Source organism: Aptenodytes patagonicus, chromosome 1 (genome assembly GCF_965638725.1).
Source record: "Aptenodytes patagonicus chromosome 1, bAptPat1.pri.cur, whole genome shotgun sequence".
NCBI lineage: Eukaryota > Metazoa > Chordata > Aves > Sphenisciformes > Spheniscidae > Aptenodytes > Aptenodytes patagonicus.
This window is the reverse complement of record NC_134949.1, coordinates 4285865-4303033: the sequence shown is the minus strand read 5'-3', so window position 1 is coordinate 4303033 and position 17169 is coordinate 4285865. Positions and strand designations below refer to the sequence as shown.

The 17169-nt window shown below is 43.3% G+C and overlaps 1 protein-coding gene across 4 annotated transcripts; it reads left to right on the top strand.

The window, feature by feature from the left end:
- Positions 1-27: 27 nt before the first annotated feature.
- On the top strand, positions 28-16501 carry KIN (Kin17 DNA and RNA binding protein). 4 transcript variants are annotated; one of them, XM_076349690.1, is made up of 13 exons: positions 28-174; positions 2524-2618; positions 3479-3522; positions 3662-3784; positions 4728-4909; positions 6342-6390; positions 6712-6769; positions 10276-10396; positions 10881-10931; positions 11641-11709; positions 12791-12890; positions 13912-14012; positions 15505-16501. In XM_076349690.1, exons 1-13 carry the CDS (start codon positions 61-63, stop codon positions 15565-15567), a joined length of 1170 nt encoding a protein of 389 aa, XP_076205805.1. In that variant the 5' UTR covers positions 28-60; the 3' UTR covers positions 15568-16501. The 4 variants fall into 4 exon arrangements, with proteins under 4 accessions (XP_076205805.1, XP_076205728.1, XP_076205977.1 ...); XM_076349613.1 differs by having other exon boundaries at positions 10273-10396; XM_076349862.1 differs by lacking the exons at positions 12791-12890; positions 13912-14012; positions 15505-16501 and adding an exon at positions 11060-11186 and having other exon boundaries at positions 10273-10396; positions 11641-11680.
- The last annotated feature ends 668 nt before the right edge of the window (positions 16502-17169 follow it).

Here is a 17169-nt window from a genome sequence, read left to right as displayed (position 1 = left end):
CGGCCGCTTCCGGCGGGGCAGGGAGAAGGAGCGGGGTGGCGGAGGGTCAGCGCCGCCGCCATGGGGAAGTCGGATTTCCTCAGCCCCAAGGCCATCGCCAACCGCATCAAGTCCAAGGGGCTGCAGAAGCTGCGCTGGTACTGTCAGATGTGCCAGAAGCAGTGCCGCGATGAGGTAAGCGCGCCCCGGCGGTGGCCGGGCCTGCGGCCGGCGAGCGCGGCGGGCCTCGATCTCTCGGGGAGGGCGGGCGATCCTCCGTGAGGGGGCGCGGGGGGCTCCGACCCCCTTGTAGGGAAGCCCAGTCCCCTCGAGGGTGGCGGTTCGCTTGGGGATGCGGTTGGGGTCCTCAATCCCCTTGTGGGGGTTCCGATCCCCCTTGTAAGCGTCCCCAGTGCCATTGAGGGGAATACGGGGGGGGCTGCGATCGCCCTTGTAAAGGTTCCTAATTCTCTTGTCGGGGCTGCGATTCCCTTAGGGGGTATGGGGTCTCATAAGTTTCTTGGGGGTTGCCATTCCCCTTGCGGAGGGGTACAGGGCTGGCTCAGATTCCCCCTGTAAGTGTCCCCAGGCTCCTTGTGGGGGCTCTGATCCCATCTGTGGGGTGCGATCCTTCTAGGGAGCATCCTGGCCTCACTTGCTGGGAGCACGAGGAGCCCCAACTCTCTTTAGCATTGGAGAGGGCCCTTATTCTCCCTTGGGTCTCCCCAGTCCCTCTTGTATGGACCACGGTCCCCTTGGGGGCAGATTGGTGGGACTTGGAGGGTTCCCAGTTGCTGGGGGTGGGGCGATCCTATTGGGATCCCCCATCCCCCATGGGAGAAGTCCTCATCCACTTTGGAGAAAGCATGTCGGCCCTGATCTGTCTTTGGGGATGTTCAATCCCCTGCAAAGTGACTGATCGACCCAGGGTGAGAGGGAGCACAGGGTGGCCCCAAACCCCCTGGAGGGGTGATTCCCTCATAGACACCATGAGAGATCGAGGGGGTTAAGAATTAGGTGGCTCCCATCCGCCTTAGAGGAGAGTTGAGGGTAGCCATGATTTCCCTTGGGGACAGGGTGGGTGCGGTGACATGCCCAAGGGGATGCACGTCTGGAGCACTGTGAGGTCTCTTCATAGAATCGTAGAATCTTAGAATCATAGAATGGGTTGGGTTGGAAGAGTTGGGGCTCAGAGCCCCGTCCAACCTGACCTTGAATGTTTCCAGGGATGGGGCATCTACAGCTTCTCTGGGCAACCTGTGCCAGTGCTTCACCACCCTCAGCATAAAGAATTTCTTCCTTATATCAAATCTAAATCTACCTTCTTTCAGTTTAAAGCCATTACCCCTTGTCCTATCACTATGTGCCCTTGTAAAAAGTCCTTCTATATCTTTCTTACAAGCCCCCTTCAGGTACTGGAAGGCTGCTATAAGGTCTCCCTGTAGCCTTCTCTTCTCCAGGCTGAACAATCCCAACTCTCTCAGCCTTTCTTCATAGCAGAGGTGTTCCATCCCCCTGATCATTTTTGTGGCCCTCTTCTGGACCCGCTCCAACAGGTCCGTGTCTTTCTTGTGCTGAGGACTACTTGCTTCTGATTCTGGCTTGGTTTCTTCCCTTATTCTCCTGTTATGAAGAGATGCTTTTTCTCTGAAGCTTCCCCCTCTTCTCTTCAGTTGTCTATTTACTTGGACCCCCATGCCTGTGGGATGTGAGCGTTCTCTTCCTGATTTCCACCAGAGTTGTGCTCCAAAGTACCTCCACTTGGGCTAACTGTGCTTTTAGTTCTCTGCTCTCCATGAATAGCCTCTTTAATGTGCCTTAGAGAAGAGAAGTAAAGCATCCTGTGAATGTTTAATTGTATCACTCTTCAGCTGTTTCTGCCCCCCTCTCCCTTTCACCCAAGGAGCTCAAATCCTACTCTCTTCCCAGTGACTACAAGCAAAAAAGCTTCACTGCGTTACAACCAGATCTTTTTGTAAGGGCGGGCAGGGCTCCCATGGAATGAAATTTGCTGTAGATTTAATCATATTGTGATGAAAGGGCATTATATTCGACAAAAAAAGGATGTGGTCAAATGTCCTATGTCTGGGTGCTTTTTGGGGAGCCCCGATGACTTCAGTCCTGTGCCAGAGGTGGCCAAACTATCTCAGTCCGTAGCCTGAGCGCTCCCATGACACCATCTCCTCCTTACACACATTTGACGTCAGTGTTTATCAGGTAGGGAGCCAGCAGATATTTCCAGTGCTCTCACACAAGTCCTGGGTGGACTTGGGTGGTGCCACGTCTATCCTGTTCTGCAAGGGACGAAGAGGACTGCTGGAATGTCCTGCTCATAACCCCTGTCACAGTTTGTCTGAAGGCTATTGGCCTCGGGAAGCTGGCTTGCCCGGTCAGGAGGAACAACCATCCCGTGTAGGCTGTGGCTGAGTTAAGGTGTTTTCTGTGGAGCCTCCAAGAAATTTCACTTACAAAACGTTATTTTTAATACTCTTCAGCTGTCTGAGTGTTGCAAATTAAGACAAAGTATTTATTTTTATTTTATAGAATGGCTTCAAATGTCATTGCATGTCTGAGTCCCACCAGAGACAATTGCTGCTGGCTTCTGAAAATCCTCAGCAATTCATGGATTACTTTTCTGAGTAAGTTTGCTATATATTCTTAGCCAGGTCTTCATTCCATACCTGTAAGGCCCAATCATGTCCCATTGAAGACACTTTATCCTGATACATTTTAGTGTCAGCTCTTTTTTTTAACGGCAATTTGAAAATTTAGGCGATGGCACTTTTGAACGCATGTAAGAGGTTTCAGGGAGCCATGATGTTTAATAAAATTTGACAGTTTTATCCCGTGTCTGAGTCCCGTTTTAAGTTGCTCTGCGTTACAATGTACGTCACCGTCCTGCCCCAGCTAAGTGACTGCCACGCATGCAGAGTTACAAAGAGCTAAAAGAACCATTACAGAGAGATAACAAGTCAGGGGTGTGACTGACGTGCCACAGTTTCCCCCAGTCCTTTGTCTGGCTGACCTACGTGACTGGATTGACTGGAGCTGTCTTCAGCACGAGTCTGAAGCGAGGCTTTATACTCAAGCCCTTGAATTAGCAGTGAGATGAGTGATCAGTCTACCCCATCTGCCACTGCTGCCCTTTGTCCTGCCGTGTGTTTTGTGTCAGTCAACCTGGGAAGATACCCGGTAATGAAATACCAGCAATTAGTGGGAAGTGTTTAGATTTCGTTCTTTCCATTTTATCCCTTTGAAAGCGTATTATCCTTTTGAAGATTTAACTTGTATGTACAGGTCCCATATTGTGTTTCTTTGTGCATACATACTGCATTTCTTGCTACTTTACTGAAAAAGGGAGGTGAGTGTCTGAATTTCATTATGCTCAGTTCAAAAGAATACTAATTTTTATACTGCAGATATTTCATTGTTAATGACAATAGAAAATTGCTTTGTAATCATTAAAGTTTTACTAAAATACTTTCTTTTTATCCCCGAGGGAGTTCCGAAATGATTTCCTAGAACTGCTCAGGAGGCGATTTGGTAAATATTTTACTGTTTCTTTGCTTGTTTGTTTGTTTTTAATGTCTCTTACTAGTTCAGTAGAAAAAGTTCTGGTTGCTTTCTCCTAGGTCCCATATTTATATTTAATAATAATAATAATAATAATTCTGTATTTCAGGAACAAAGAGAGTCCACAATAATATTGTGTACAATGAATATATCAGTCATCGAGAACACATCCACATGAATGCCACACAGTGGGAGACACTGACAGATTTTACTAAATGGCTGGGGAGAGAAGGTAAATGTAGTTGCTCAGGGTTGGGAAGTTTTAAAATTATTGGGTAATTGCGTTGCTGATAAGCGATCAGTAAACATTTATGTTAGTTCTCCCGTTTCCTTTTTCTTTCTTCCCCTACCCTCCTGTATGTATATTAACAGATGTCCAAACGTATTTCTGTGCTAACCGTTAGGAATTTGCTTATGAAAAATGTCAGAAGTCTGGGATAAATGCATCAATCGTGAAGCTTTCCTTGTTTCATCTACTGGTCTGTATTTACTGGAGGTCTTGCTAAATTCTAAATCAGCTTCCAACAGCTGCCATTTAAAAATTAAAAACTATCATAAAACCTTTCTTGTGACTACAGAATCCTTCCATATTTAAGGTGGCAGGAAGCGAGCAGTCATTTTCAGTCCTGGCCTAGTGAAAGGGTTAAAGCTTGAGATCTGCAGTTTTGTGTTCAGTGGGAGGAAGAGAGATCAAATGGCCCTGTGGTAAGACAGAAAGTTTACTTTGGCTCTGGCTGCCTGTGTCCTACAGGGTACCTTCGTGAGTCATACAGTGTTTGAAAAGTCACTCTAGCGAGAGTTAGTAACAATAGCGTAGCGTAGTAAAGTTTCCATTAATATGATGCTATTAGTGTGTATTGCTTATTTATGTTAGATTTCTGGTTTCTTCCTTGTTAAAACAGTGGGAAGGAAACATTTTCTTCAATAAGGAAAGTATTATAAAACACTCCACTTTATTATGTACTCTGGCCTATTTCCAAGTAGAACCGGCTAGCTGAAGGGCAGAAACAGATACTAAAGATAATTCGAAGTCAATTTTACCAGGCCAGTAAGGGGTGCATTGTCTCTGCGTTGTTATAGTGAACGTGGACTGTGAAAATGATCTTGATATTTTCTTTGTCCCTTGCTTGCTTTTGTGGGTTTTAATCTTACTTTATCTTGCATTGACTTTTTAGGTCTTTGCAAGGTTGATGAGACTCCAAAAGGCTGGTATATTCAATACATTGATAGGGACCCAGAGACTATTCGCAGGCAACAAGAACAGGAGAGGAAGAAGAAGCAGGACCTTGATGATGAAGAAAAAACTGCTAAATTCATTGAACAACAAGTTAGAAGAGGCTTGGAGGGGAAAGAACTGGTGAGGAAAATTGCACTGTATGTCAACCCTCAGCTCAGAACTCCTCTTAAGGAGTTAAGTTAATGGTGAATTCGATGCTGCTGGGATCCTTGCACTGGTATTTCCTTTGCAGTCAGTTAGGAGGTGATGAGTAAGCTTCATGCTTCAAGTTACAAGCTCATCAGCAGTTCAAACTGGGGAACAGCGGGCATATTTGGCTGCAGTGCTGTTCTTTTCTAAGCCACAAGGAATAGTCTTCTCCCAGACGTTTCTGATAGCAGCCTTGACTAACTTGTTTCTGTTGAAATTGCAACTCGTTACATTTCCTTGACTGACCGACTTGCTGGTGGTTTTTACAGCTGATGAACATCAAGGTCCGCTATGGAATCACAGTTTCAAAAAATAAATAAATAAAAGAAAGCAGGGGTTTCAGCTCCTTTTAGATTTGATGTGATTTTGAAATCTACCAGAATTGTATCCTGTGGCCCTAGTGTCTGATCCTGGTCGTTTCAGACTTTGATTTAGACTGTCTTCTTCCATACTTGAATCGCCACATCAGTTCACTTATGTTCTGAATTTTCTGCTATACAGTTTTCTTAGATTATAACCTGCTCTGGAAGAAAACTTGGAGTTACTTTGTACCTGGCTTGTTTTAGTACTAAATGAGTAGTAATTACTGCTCTTCAAGTGATTAGTGATTTAAAAATCACTCGTGAATTTAGGAAGGGAGAGTAAACAATACCGTAACCAGCGTGACGTGTCTTCAGTTATGGTATTTCACAACTTTTAGGGCTACAAATAACAAGTACCTAGTACAGGGGGGAGGCTGAGATGTATAACCAGGGGGGGCTGACATAATCAAATCCGCGTAGTGAAAAGTTTTATTTTTATAGTGCTGGTGTGGTATTTGGGATCTGTTTACTTGGCATCATTCCATGACTTCCATGCGCGTTGTTGCCCGGGACTGGAACCTCCCATTTGATCCTGGGTATTGATAGGTACATTTAAATGCTGTTGTAAACAATTATCTTTTTCTTAATTTAAAACTAATTGAAATTTAAATGGTCTGAGCCTTCGGTGGTAGAAATTTGAAAAGATTCCAGAATTTCCTTCTTTGAGTTATCAGTCTGTCCAGAAACCAGTCTCGTCATGCTGGTTCAAATAGAGAAAACTGCTACAGTAAGGCCACTTTCCTTTCATGGTGGAATCAAGCAAGTTTAGACAGCATCTCTGTAGAGAGTGTTAATTAGAGAATTTTGCACAGGAGTCTGTAATGAGATAATGTTTTCAATTTATAATTATCTTGTGAATCAAGCCAGGTTGAATATTACAGTTACTTGTAATAATCTCGCAGTAGTCTGTAAAACTGAGCTAATCAATAGTCACCAAAAAATGATATCTTGGCTCCGTTTTCTGTTTGACTCTTGAAATGTGTTTTGTGGTTTTTTGGCAGGAAAAGCCAGTCTATACTGAACTGAACAGAGAAAATGAAGAAGAAAAAGGTAACCAGATTTTGATACATGTAACTTTCTAGAACCTACTGAAGCTGATTTTGTGATTAAAACGAGACGAGCACTGAGGCCTGCTCAGTGCTTCATAGAGTGCTTTGAGATCAGTTATAAAGAGTACTGGAATATGGAAATACAGAGTATTCTTTCTTATAAAGTTTAAAGTAATTTATTTTAAAAGCTGAACCAAAACATAGATTAGTAAATATTTTCAAATTTATGATCTTTTCCATTTGCAGATTTTTAAAATTGTAACATCCTTCAATGCAGTTATTTTTAAAGATAGAAATAGAGTAATGTCTTTTTATTTTTTAGTTACATTTAATTTAAACAAAGGAGCAAGTACTTCAATAGCAGCATCTTCTAAAACAAGGTGAGAAAAGAATTTAAGGGCAACCCTTACTGTTGCAAAGCGCTTATATGACAATGATATTTGTATGGGCAGGAAGATGTATCTTGTCCTGAAATATCTGGAGCCTAATATCTCATCCTGTCATGTTATTCAGGAGGGTATACTAGGTGACTTCATGGTTCCTTTTGTATTTAAAATGGATGAAAGGCTGTGTCTTAAATGTGTGCTGTGAGGAGTCTTCTTGAATTCACGGTGGTCGTGGCAGATGCCCATAAAGTAATAGGCAGTTACAGGTTCCTCTGAGAAGATACTGTTATGTGAAAGAGTGGACAAGGGATCCAAGTGAATGCCATCTAGTCCCAGCTGCCTCCTATGAATGGGTGTTCATGACTTGTTAATTTTGGTTCCTAAAAGGTTTGATTGCCTTGTCTAATTGGAGGTAGTACTTTCTCTGATCATCATTTAAGAAGCTGAATCTACATGATATAAATCTTTCTGAAGCTCATGAATTGAATTGTCATCGTATAACCACGAGCAACACAGGACAAAAGGGATCAATAATGCAAACAATACTGACTTATAGCAGTCTGTGAAACTGTTTGATGAGCAGTACATCTTTTCATGTGAGGCAATATTGTAATTAAATGTATTGCAGGTAAAATGAAAGCTTTCCTCTCATCACAAGCTCAGTTCTTAGATAAGGTATCTGATGGGAGATATGCCAGGCAGAAAATGAGACAATAAAGTAGTTCTTTGCAATAGTAGATACAGATTCCAGGCTTTGAGGAAAACTTGTAAATTATCCCTAAGCATTGAGTTGTGCTTAAGATGAGCCTGAAACTTAATTCAGACGCTCACTTGAATAGTTTCAGTGAGGAATACTTAGGGTGCTTGCTAAAATTAGGCTGAATGTAAAATCATACATCAAGTAGTCTAATTTTTTCATAGCATATGAGAGATACTTGTCTGTAAACTTTGTAATGGTAGTGTAGAAGCAAAATTAGGATACCCGCTTTGTAGTAAAGTGACCGGACAGTGGTTTATATGTCACTGGTGATACAGGAATCACTTCAGAGTCGTATATGGAAACTGCTTCCCTGTGTCAGCGTAAAGGTGTGTTCTGCAGCTGTTACTGAGGATCAGTTGAGTTCAACCTGATGTCCAGTACCCTAGTGCAGCGTACAGTAGGACTTCTTGGCTTCCCACCTTCTATGCTCACAGCACAAGCTGCAGAAACCTGGCACTTGTATTTCTGAACGGGGTGCAGAAATAGGACCAGGAGATGGTAGGTAGTGGACGGTAGAGTTTTGAGGGCATGGGGATGCTGGCAGTGGGGTACAGAGATGGAGTTGGAGCCTTGCTGAGAAGGGGAGTGAGAGGGGAGGTGTGCCTTCACTTGAACGTCTGTGTGGCTGACATGAAGCTAGGAGTCACCGCTGCCGCTGCGGGCACAGCTTCTGATGCTGACTGCTCTTGAGCAAGATGGGAGCCCTGGGCTTACTTTTTTCCCTCAAGAACTTACGTTCTCAAATCCCTGCTTAATTCACTCAGTGGACAAGTAAGATTAGAATTACTTCTAATTAAGGAATGAGCAGAAGCTACTATCAGGGTCACTGACTCCTGTCTGCAGTGCTGCAAGTGTCCAGTGTACAGTCCTGTCCGCACACTGATCAGCCTCCATTGTACACAGTTAGGGTCTCCCCAGCCCTATAATCCCAAGGGAAGATCCTTCAAAACCTGTTTGCTCTGATGGTTAGGACCTTGTCTGTAATTTCCCAGGTAAATGTAGTCATGGCCAGTTTATACCAGTTGCTCTCATGTTGGTATGGGCGTTTAACATAAACGGTTCTTTTTTCCCCTGGTGTTTGCTTTCTCAGGCAATGTATTTGTAGAGAACAGTTTTAGCCTTTCAGCCTTCACTGTGCTGTACAAGCGGGCCTACATGGTGCTGACCTCATCTCCCCATTCCCCTGATCTGCTGAATATCCCTTTCTTGTCCTTGTTCCAGTTTCAGCTAATCTTGAACAGGGGAGCTGATCAAATTTGTGCACGCTGCAAATGAAACATCACCAGGGCTTATACAAGGCATTACTGCTTGTCTGTCTTGATGCTTCCTAGGATTGCATTTGACTCTCTCATGACTGGCCCACGCTGGTAGCTGTCATCTGTGATTAGAGCCTGACCCCTTTCTGCTTTTGTTGTTCTTAAACAGCTCCCAGCAGATAGAAGGTAATCAGAGCAAACTTTTCCAAAGTATGTGAGCTTGCATAATGTGCTGTTGAATTTTGTGGGTTTTAAAACATGGTTTTCAAGATAAACCAGTCCCTTCTGGTGTCGAGTTCTTTCTTGTGCCCTCCACATTGAATGGCACACCTGAACAGTGTTTGTGGTCTCTTTGTCCCAGGGTCCTTAATGAATATGTTAAATAAGATTTGTTTTAGTATTGACACCCAGGAATCCCTTAGTAACCTCACAGCTGGATGTGTTTTCCTTCTTAAATGTAGGCCCTGCAGTTTTTATACTTTAATTGTATGTTACCCTTTATGAGATTTTATTTTAAGTATTTGCTATTGGATTTGTGATTTAACGTGCTTTCTCTTCTAGAACTCTGCTATGGAGATTATCCAGTTGTCCTCTGAAATACAATTATTTTTCTCTCAATTTTGTTTCTACTGCCATTTCTGTATCTTCATTCCCATTACATACCTTACCTTTGCTAGTATATCACACGTCTTCCCCACAGGCAGAACAGGCGATTTGTTGTAAGGCCATACTAATATTACCTTACTAGTCACCTCACAGCAGCCTTCATCTTTCCGGATGAGAGAACACCTAAATTTTTTCACTGCATTCAAACGTCTTTTATAAAAATGGCTTCACTCAAGCTGCCTTTAAGTAGTTCTAAATTTACCTAGATGTTCCCTGATCCCTGAGATGTAACTTTTTGTGCCGATTGCTCTTTTCTTTCATAACTCGTAGGCTGTTTGCCTATTTCAAATATGATTGTGAAGATGGTGTTTATTTGCTGGGTGTGGAGCCCTTTTCTGCAGATTCCCTTGTACTTTCTCCCTCTGACAGATAGGTTAAGCATCTCCGTCTGGAATGAGTTCTAGACGTCTACCGTGTTTGAGAGTTGCTCTGTCCAGATGGCTTCTCTAAAGCCACAAGTTTGTCCTTTCAAATTTGAAAACCTTATTGGCAGACCTGCTTTTGTCTTCTCCATTGAGCTCAAGTCCCCGATCAACTCTTTGCTTTTGCACTGGTGAACTGATCGTTAGGTTGTTTTCATTCTGCTGGACTGCTAGCAGCAAACGTCAGTGGACATGGAGTTTACACCTCAAGGAGATCAGTTCTAGCTGCCAAATGCAGTCCTAGAGAAGGAGGCATGCAGGGTCTGGAAGGTGACTTGCACAACTGAAATTAAATAGATCAGCAGGCCTTCTTGCACAACCAGCTCTTCAAATGCATCTTGGTAGAGGAGACAATTTAAGGTCTGCTGTGAAAACACCATCTTACTCTTCCAGCAGTGTCCTTGGACCGAATGCACTGAAGATGGTGGATGGGGCAGTTAAAAGAAAAGAATCAGCTCATAGCTCTGGTCAGTCCAAAGAGAAAAAGAAGAAATCTGCACTGGATGAGATTATGGAGGTAATAATCATGCAGGATCTGTGTCTTTATAACCCCATGCCTATGGCAATGTCCGCTTTACCAGGGCGTCCCTTTGAAGTGACCTCAGACCTTCAGTTCATGTGGAATTCAGACTTTTATGTCTTACCAGGCAAAATGTTTTCACTTCCCCATTAAAACTGGTTTCTGCTGCTCATCTGTGCCTATTCCCCAGACAACCAAGATGTTGGAAGTAAAGGAATACAGATTTTGAAAGAGAAGAAAATACCTAGAAACACTTGACAAAAACAAATATAAATCTCCATCATTTTATCATGGATTCCTGGATCTCATCAGATTGATTTTTATGCAGCAAGCACACGCTGACTTACCCTTATTTAGTTTTGGGGTTTTTTTTATTCCCCGCTTGATGTGGGCCTGGAGAATTGGTTCAGCTTTTCAAAGGCATGGGAAAGCTGCAGTGAAAGGAGGAAGTAAATGGTGATTATTTGTTGTTGTTCTGTAGCTTGAAGAGGAGAAGAAAAGAACATCTCGAAGAGACTACTGGTTGCAGCCTGTAAGTGTCTTAATTATTATTATTATTATTATACTAAATACAGCCAATTCTGCATCTCTAAAGCCACTATTGATTTGTATAAAGATCCAAAAGCAGATTCCAAACTAGATTCACTCTTATTTTCAAAGCTGCCAAATGTGGAATATTACAGTATCTGGGAGGAATTACTCTTCTGGTTGAACATGATCTGCAAACTGAAGCATCGTATGCCTGATCTCAGATGGGGTGGAATTCTCTAGTTAAAGAGTTGGTACTGTGAGTCTCTACAGATCATGTTTAAATCATGATGGTTCTTACAGCCCTCTTCTTTCTGCACTAGTAGTTGGCACACGCAGAGATGTAGAAGTCAACATCAGCCTTTGAGCTGAGAGACCTCATCTCAGCTTCTACTTACTGACTGGACTTCTGGATCAAGAAGTTCTGCCTTTGACCCATTGTGGGCTGTCACATTATGTCCTGAATTCAAGTGTAACTGTACTTGTAAAACAAAAAAAAAAGTCTCGAGAGATACTACTTTGAGGCAATAATTCAAGGATAAAGACAAGTTCCTGAATGCCGAGTCTTTACTATCGTTGCTTCCTGCGCTGTGCTGTACAGTCTGTGGCTGGAGTCAGAGCGACCTGAATGTGCAGTTAGTTTAGATTGTGTAGTTGTTTGTATATTTTGGCATTTTTTTTTTTTTTTTTTCCCCTCCTTTCAAATCTTCCAGGAAATCATTGTAAAAATTGTGACAAAAAAGCTTGGAGAGAAGTATCACAAGAAGAAGGCAGTTGTTAAGGTAAAGTGTGCAAATGGAAGCATGTGGCATTGGTCAGGCTTTTCTGGTATCACATGACTTCTTAAACTTTGTTTCATTGTGCAAGTTGCTCAGCCTTAATCAACACTTACAGGGGCTGAAACGTCACCTTAACTGTATTGGGACTTATTCTGGGCGGGGACTGAATCTCTGAATTGGTTTAACATCATTTACTCAGTGATCCTTTCTTAAGCACTGTTTTGTCCTGCGTAGTTTGTCCCTGTTAACACAACCATCTTGGAGAATAGTCACTTTGTCAATGTGATACAACCAAGAGCAGTGCAGTTGCATTTTAATCTGAGACTAGTTAGGTTTGCAGTGATATTTAAGCTGCAGGCTGCCTTTGAACAAGATCTCATTTGTATACAAAATCTTCAGGCTGTAAGCCTTGCTCTGTTGTTCAGAAGTGCTTTTAGCCACTGCCAGTGAAATGATGTTGCTCTAGGTAGTCCAAGCCTCAACAGTCTCTGGCAAGAGTGCCAAAGACGACACCCAGGTGTGTTTTGAATGATCGACAAGAGTGTCTAGAGCTCAAAATCACGGCTTTTTTTGATAGATATCTGGGAGGGCTTATGAGTCCCAGCGGCTGTCTTCCATTGAGCTCTGAATATGAGAGGTTGAGCGTGGTTTATGCTAGGCGCAAAGATGACCAGTGGCATTTTGCCTCATCGAGAGGTAGTATCCTAGTTGTCGCTGTGTGGCTTCCAGCCAGCTTAGCCTCCCATGGGGGAAAGAAGCCCCTAATTTACTCTCCATCTTTGAGAGGATAGCTAAGATAGCTGACCCGAAGGTTGACAAAACCTTCAGACGAGGCCAACAAAATTGGTGGTCAATTAGACCAGTCGTTGATGTTCACGAGGAGCCCTTTTAATCTAGCCTTAACTTCAGAGTGGGGCCGGTCAGCAGTTTGTGGAAGCTGAATGCCTTTAGGACAGCTCAGAAGTCCTTGCTGCTTTTGAAAATATAGAAGTGCAGACTCACGGTCCTGAGTTTGTTAATTCTGAAATGTAAATTTAGAGAGAATTTTTCTATTTTTCTGATTGGCCTCTGCCTTTCACAACAGGAAGTGATTGACAAGTATACAGCAGTTGTGAAGATGATTGATTCTGGAGACAAACTGAAGCTTGATCAGACGCATCTGGAAACTGTAATACCCGCACCAGGTATAGCTGGTTTTTTCGTTTTTCAGCTTAGCTGTCACTCCAAAACTTACATTTCAGTTCTTTTAAACTATAATTCATCCACTTGAAAGCACCATAACAAGCTCTTGGGACAGCATTTCGTAAACCACTCTGATCATTTACCAAATATCCTCTGGTTACTTTCTAGGCAATTATTACATTGCTTCTGCTTTGAGTCTTTGCAGTCCCTTCTCGTAAGAATTAGATTATTTTCTGAGAAGACAGAAGTGCTTTAGGAATCAGTTCATTTGACGAGATGAAAGCATCTCTCTTCAGCTGCCAGGAAGCATCTCTGGGAGCCCTGCAGAGCCCTTGGTCATATTTATCCTGTATCTTCCCTCCAAAGTCATGCCTCGAATAGCTGTGGGTACTTGGCAAAGCTTACCTCATCTCCTTTTTGGTTCACTGGCGTTTCTTTGGCTGGCGCACACTAATGTTTGTGTGTAGCATCTGACCAGTATTTCAGGGGACGGTCAGGGTAGCAGTAAGCAGAACAATGTCAGTGTAGGGGGAAACGGGGTGTAGGATTTTGGGAGTCACAATTTTTTTTCAGCAGACCTGATGCATTCTGCATTTCTGCAGCTGGTGGAGAGCTGGCTGATGGTGTCCGTGAGTGCTCTTTAGCATAATGGTACTTGTAGGTGAGCTCTGCCCGCCTGTGCGCTAGGATTGATGTCCCGAGGGGACTGCCTGTGTGAGGCCAAAGGCAAAAAAGAGGTGCACTGAGCCATTAGCACGGGGAATGGGATGTGGGAGAAATAGCTTTGGCTTCTTTCCCTGATGTAGTTTCGGTGGCTTCTGCCCGTAGCGTCAGTGTAGCCTGGAGCAGTAAACTTGGGTGCGCTTTTGGAAATGGGCAGGCTGTAAGGCAAAGCTGGGCGCTGCTTCCCAGAGCGGCCGGGAGAAACCTTCTCTCCCTCAGCTGTCAGTGGAATTGAACACAGCTCCATCAAAAGAAGCTGGGAGCCCTGCTGTGCAACTGTTCTCCTGTTTCTCGTTTCAGGCAAGAAAGTGATGGTATTAAATGGTGGTTACAGGGGAAATGAAGGCATCTTGGAATCTATCAATGAAAAGAGGTTTTCAGCGACAATAATCATTGACTCTGTAAGTATCAAACACTGCAAGATCTCGTTTGTGTGGAGTGCTTTTCATCTGTACATGGGAGAGCTTTCACAAAGAAAGATGGCGTGATTAATCCTGTCCTACAGGTGGGATTTATGGTGTGCAAAATGCTGTGGTCACCCCCCGCCTATTCCCAACCAGTAGGAAAACAAGCACATATTCCCCATTGCAGACTAATGCTCTGCTGTTTGCCTTTAAAAAGATGCCAGGATGCTGAATTTAGCAAGTTTCGAACTTGAAAGAGACTTGCAAAATTTTTTGTGTGTTTATTTTGAATGTGGCTGCTGTTGTACTATTTTGTGGGAAGGTAAAAAATGTGAAATATGCAAGGAGGTGAATTTTTTCCTGCCTTTTCCAGACTGAACGTGGGGCTTTATGTGCTTATTTGTTGTGTTGTTCATGGTTAACAATTATGGTTGTTCTTTTGTTTTGGGTTTGTTTGGGTTGTTTTTTTTTACGTATCACCTTACTCTGGGCTAAAATTAGGCCATGTCATTGTGTCTGTGTGGCTACTTCTTTGTTGTCCTCTGTAAAACCAGTCTTTAAACTCATTGATACAGCAGAGAGGATATTGGCTCAAAGTCAATTTTCTTAAACACAGCTTGCAGGGGAGAGGCCCTGTTAGGATCCTGTTCAAAGAAGGGCTGCAGAAACTCGGCTCGTATTGGATTCTGGAGAATTTGCTCGAGAGGAGACCGTGCAGGTGTCCTAACCACAGAAGGAGCTTTGGTTGGAGCTAAGGGTCATGATAACGTTGGTCTTGGAAAGCAAGGGTAGTTTTTTCCCTAGTTCTGATGCTTGTAGGTGTTAAGATTTCCCCTTCCTGCATGAACTCTTGAGTCTATAAATTAAGAATGGGTGAAACTACTCCGGGAAACCAGTGAAGTCTGTGAGGATTTTCTTGATTGTAGGGTTACCAGGATTTTTATATATAAGAAGTTTGTATTCAGAATTAAATCTTTTACTACTTATAAGTTCACAGTGAATTAATTCAAAACAGCTGCTTATGTTTGCCCCAAAATTGCAGGGACTTTAACTAACACAAAAAGTGTCCTGAAAGTGAAAAGACTTCTGGGACAGTGTTGAGACCCTGTCACATTCTCTGGTCAGGTTGAAAATAATGAAACAGAAAACATTGTGTCGTGAGCAAATCCCAAACCTGCGGTTTTTTTGGATGCATTCTGCTATGCATCCCCTGTACAGCCTCCAGCGTGCAGTTATACGTGGCTTTTGGACAGAGCACTCAAACAGAAAAGTAGCCGCCGTGCTTTTACTGTGTGCGGCACCGAGTAAAAACGCTAATGCCTGTGATTTCCAGCGCTGTTCTCTTTGGTTGTGCTTCTTGAAAAATGTCTAAATGTGGCGAGGTTTCTACAGCCCCTTTAGCTATCTTACTTTAAGCTCCCTATTGGGAATTCAGCAAACAAACAAGTTTATATTTTGATCTTACTTCTTCTACTGCGTTACTCTCCAGGGACCTTTGAAAGGACGCCGAGTCGAAGATATCCAGTACGAAGACATTTCCAAACTCGCCTGAGGCGCTAATCGTGGATCAGAGAAGATTTTGGTTCCCAAAAACATCTTTCTGGCATCTTGCAGGCAGACACAAGACTCTACCATGTCAGGGTTTTAACTGTGTGTGTGTGTATGTATTTATAATGTACATAGAAAAGCAAACCGGATTTATTTAAAGATCACTATGGATTTGTTACGTAAAATGCTTGTGGAAATCTTATCAGTGGAAATATTTCATCTGATTCTATGTCAAAGTGATGTTATAATATTTGGTTCAATTTCCTTTTGTAAAATACAGCAGATAGCTGCAAGCTGGAGTATTTTATTTACTGAAGAGCGTTAGCAGTTCCGTAAGAGAGAGAATTACCTGCAGATAGCTGCTTGAGGCAGGCAGTGTGTGTCGCAGCCAGTGGAGTTTAAACAACGCGCTTCTCAATCTGCAGCCAAAATTGAGTTCTGGCTGCAGGAGCAAGGGAAGGGATTAAGAGAATAGCGGGAAGGTAACAGTGCTGCAGGGGATTATTTTCCTGGATGTTGTAAGAATGGTCTGGTTTATTTAGCGCTGTCACCAACTTATTTTTGGTTAGCACATCAGCGATAGCAGAATGCGAGTCATCACTCCTCCATCGTCTTGTTTGTCCGGGTTCCTAGTAATGCTAATATGCAATTTATCTTCACGCGGACCCCAAGGTGGGTGTTACTTGCGGGGTTTCTAGGATGCCAGCCACTGTTTCTGCAGGTACGAATTGGTGATTGCTGGTTTGGTTTTCCAGAGCCTTTTCCTTTGTTCATGCTTCCATTGTTGCTCTGCTACATGAGTGACGTTGCTCTGCTACATGAGTGACGTTGCTCATGCTGAATGATGTAACGTTACTTTTTAATTTTTTTAAAAAAGTCACATTTTGTACGATGTTTAATTTCTAAGGCAGTTCAGGAATAAACATAAACCTTTCTTAGGTCAGTGTATTTCTTACCATCCTTCTGAACGCGAGAGGCGTCTGCTGGTTTATATCCACCAAAGAGCACAGTAAAGCGCCCAGCTGGGGCACTGCCTTATTTGTGTAAAAGAAAGATGCAAGTGGTCCCAGGCAAACTACAAACCCTCACCTGGTGGCCCAGTCTGCCCCTGGCTAGGTTGTCCGTCTCGGGAACCCGATGGAAAGAAAACCGATATCCCCCCGTACCCTTCAGAGGAGATCTCAGCTGAGGGCTGAAGGGGGCAGGACGCTGTCGTGATGTGCACATCAGTTATGTTGCAGTTGAAAAGTTCAAGGTCGCTAGAGGCAAAAGTCACCATTCCTCGTCCCTTTCCGTGCCTCAAAGGTTCACCGTCTTGTTGATTTGTGGTTTCCAGGGGACCCCTGCAGGAAAACTGAAAGACTGCAGAGGTTGAGTGAAAGAGCTGCTGTCTGGAATAGCCTGAAATAACCTCACACGGGACATCACGTGGCTTTCCAGGGATCCCGGGCGTAACTGCGAGGCAGAAGCAAGCAGTAATGCAGTATCTAAAGAATGGGGAATTACAGGAAGGGCGCTGGAGACGGAAGACACACACTTGTCTGTAAATTCGGGCTCTTTGTGCAACCTGGATTGTGTAAACAGCTCTGGCCTTTCTCAAAGAACA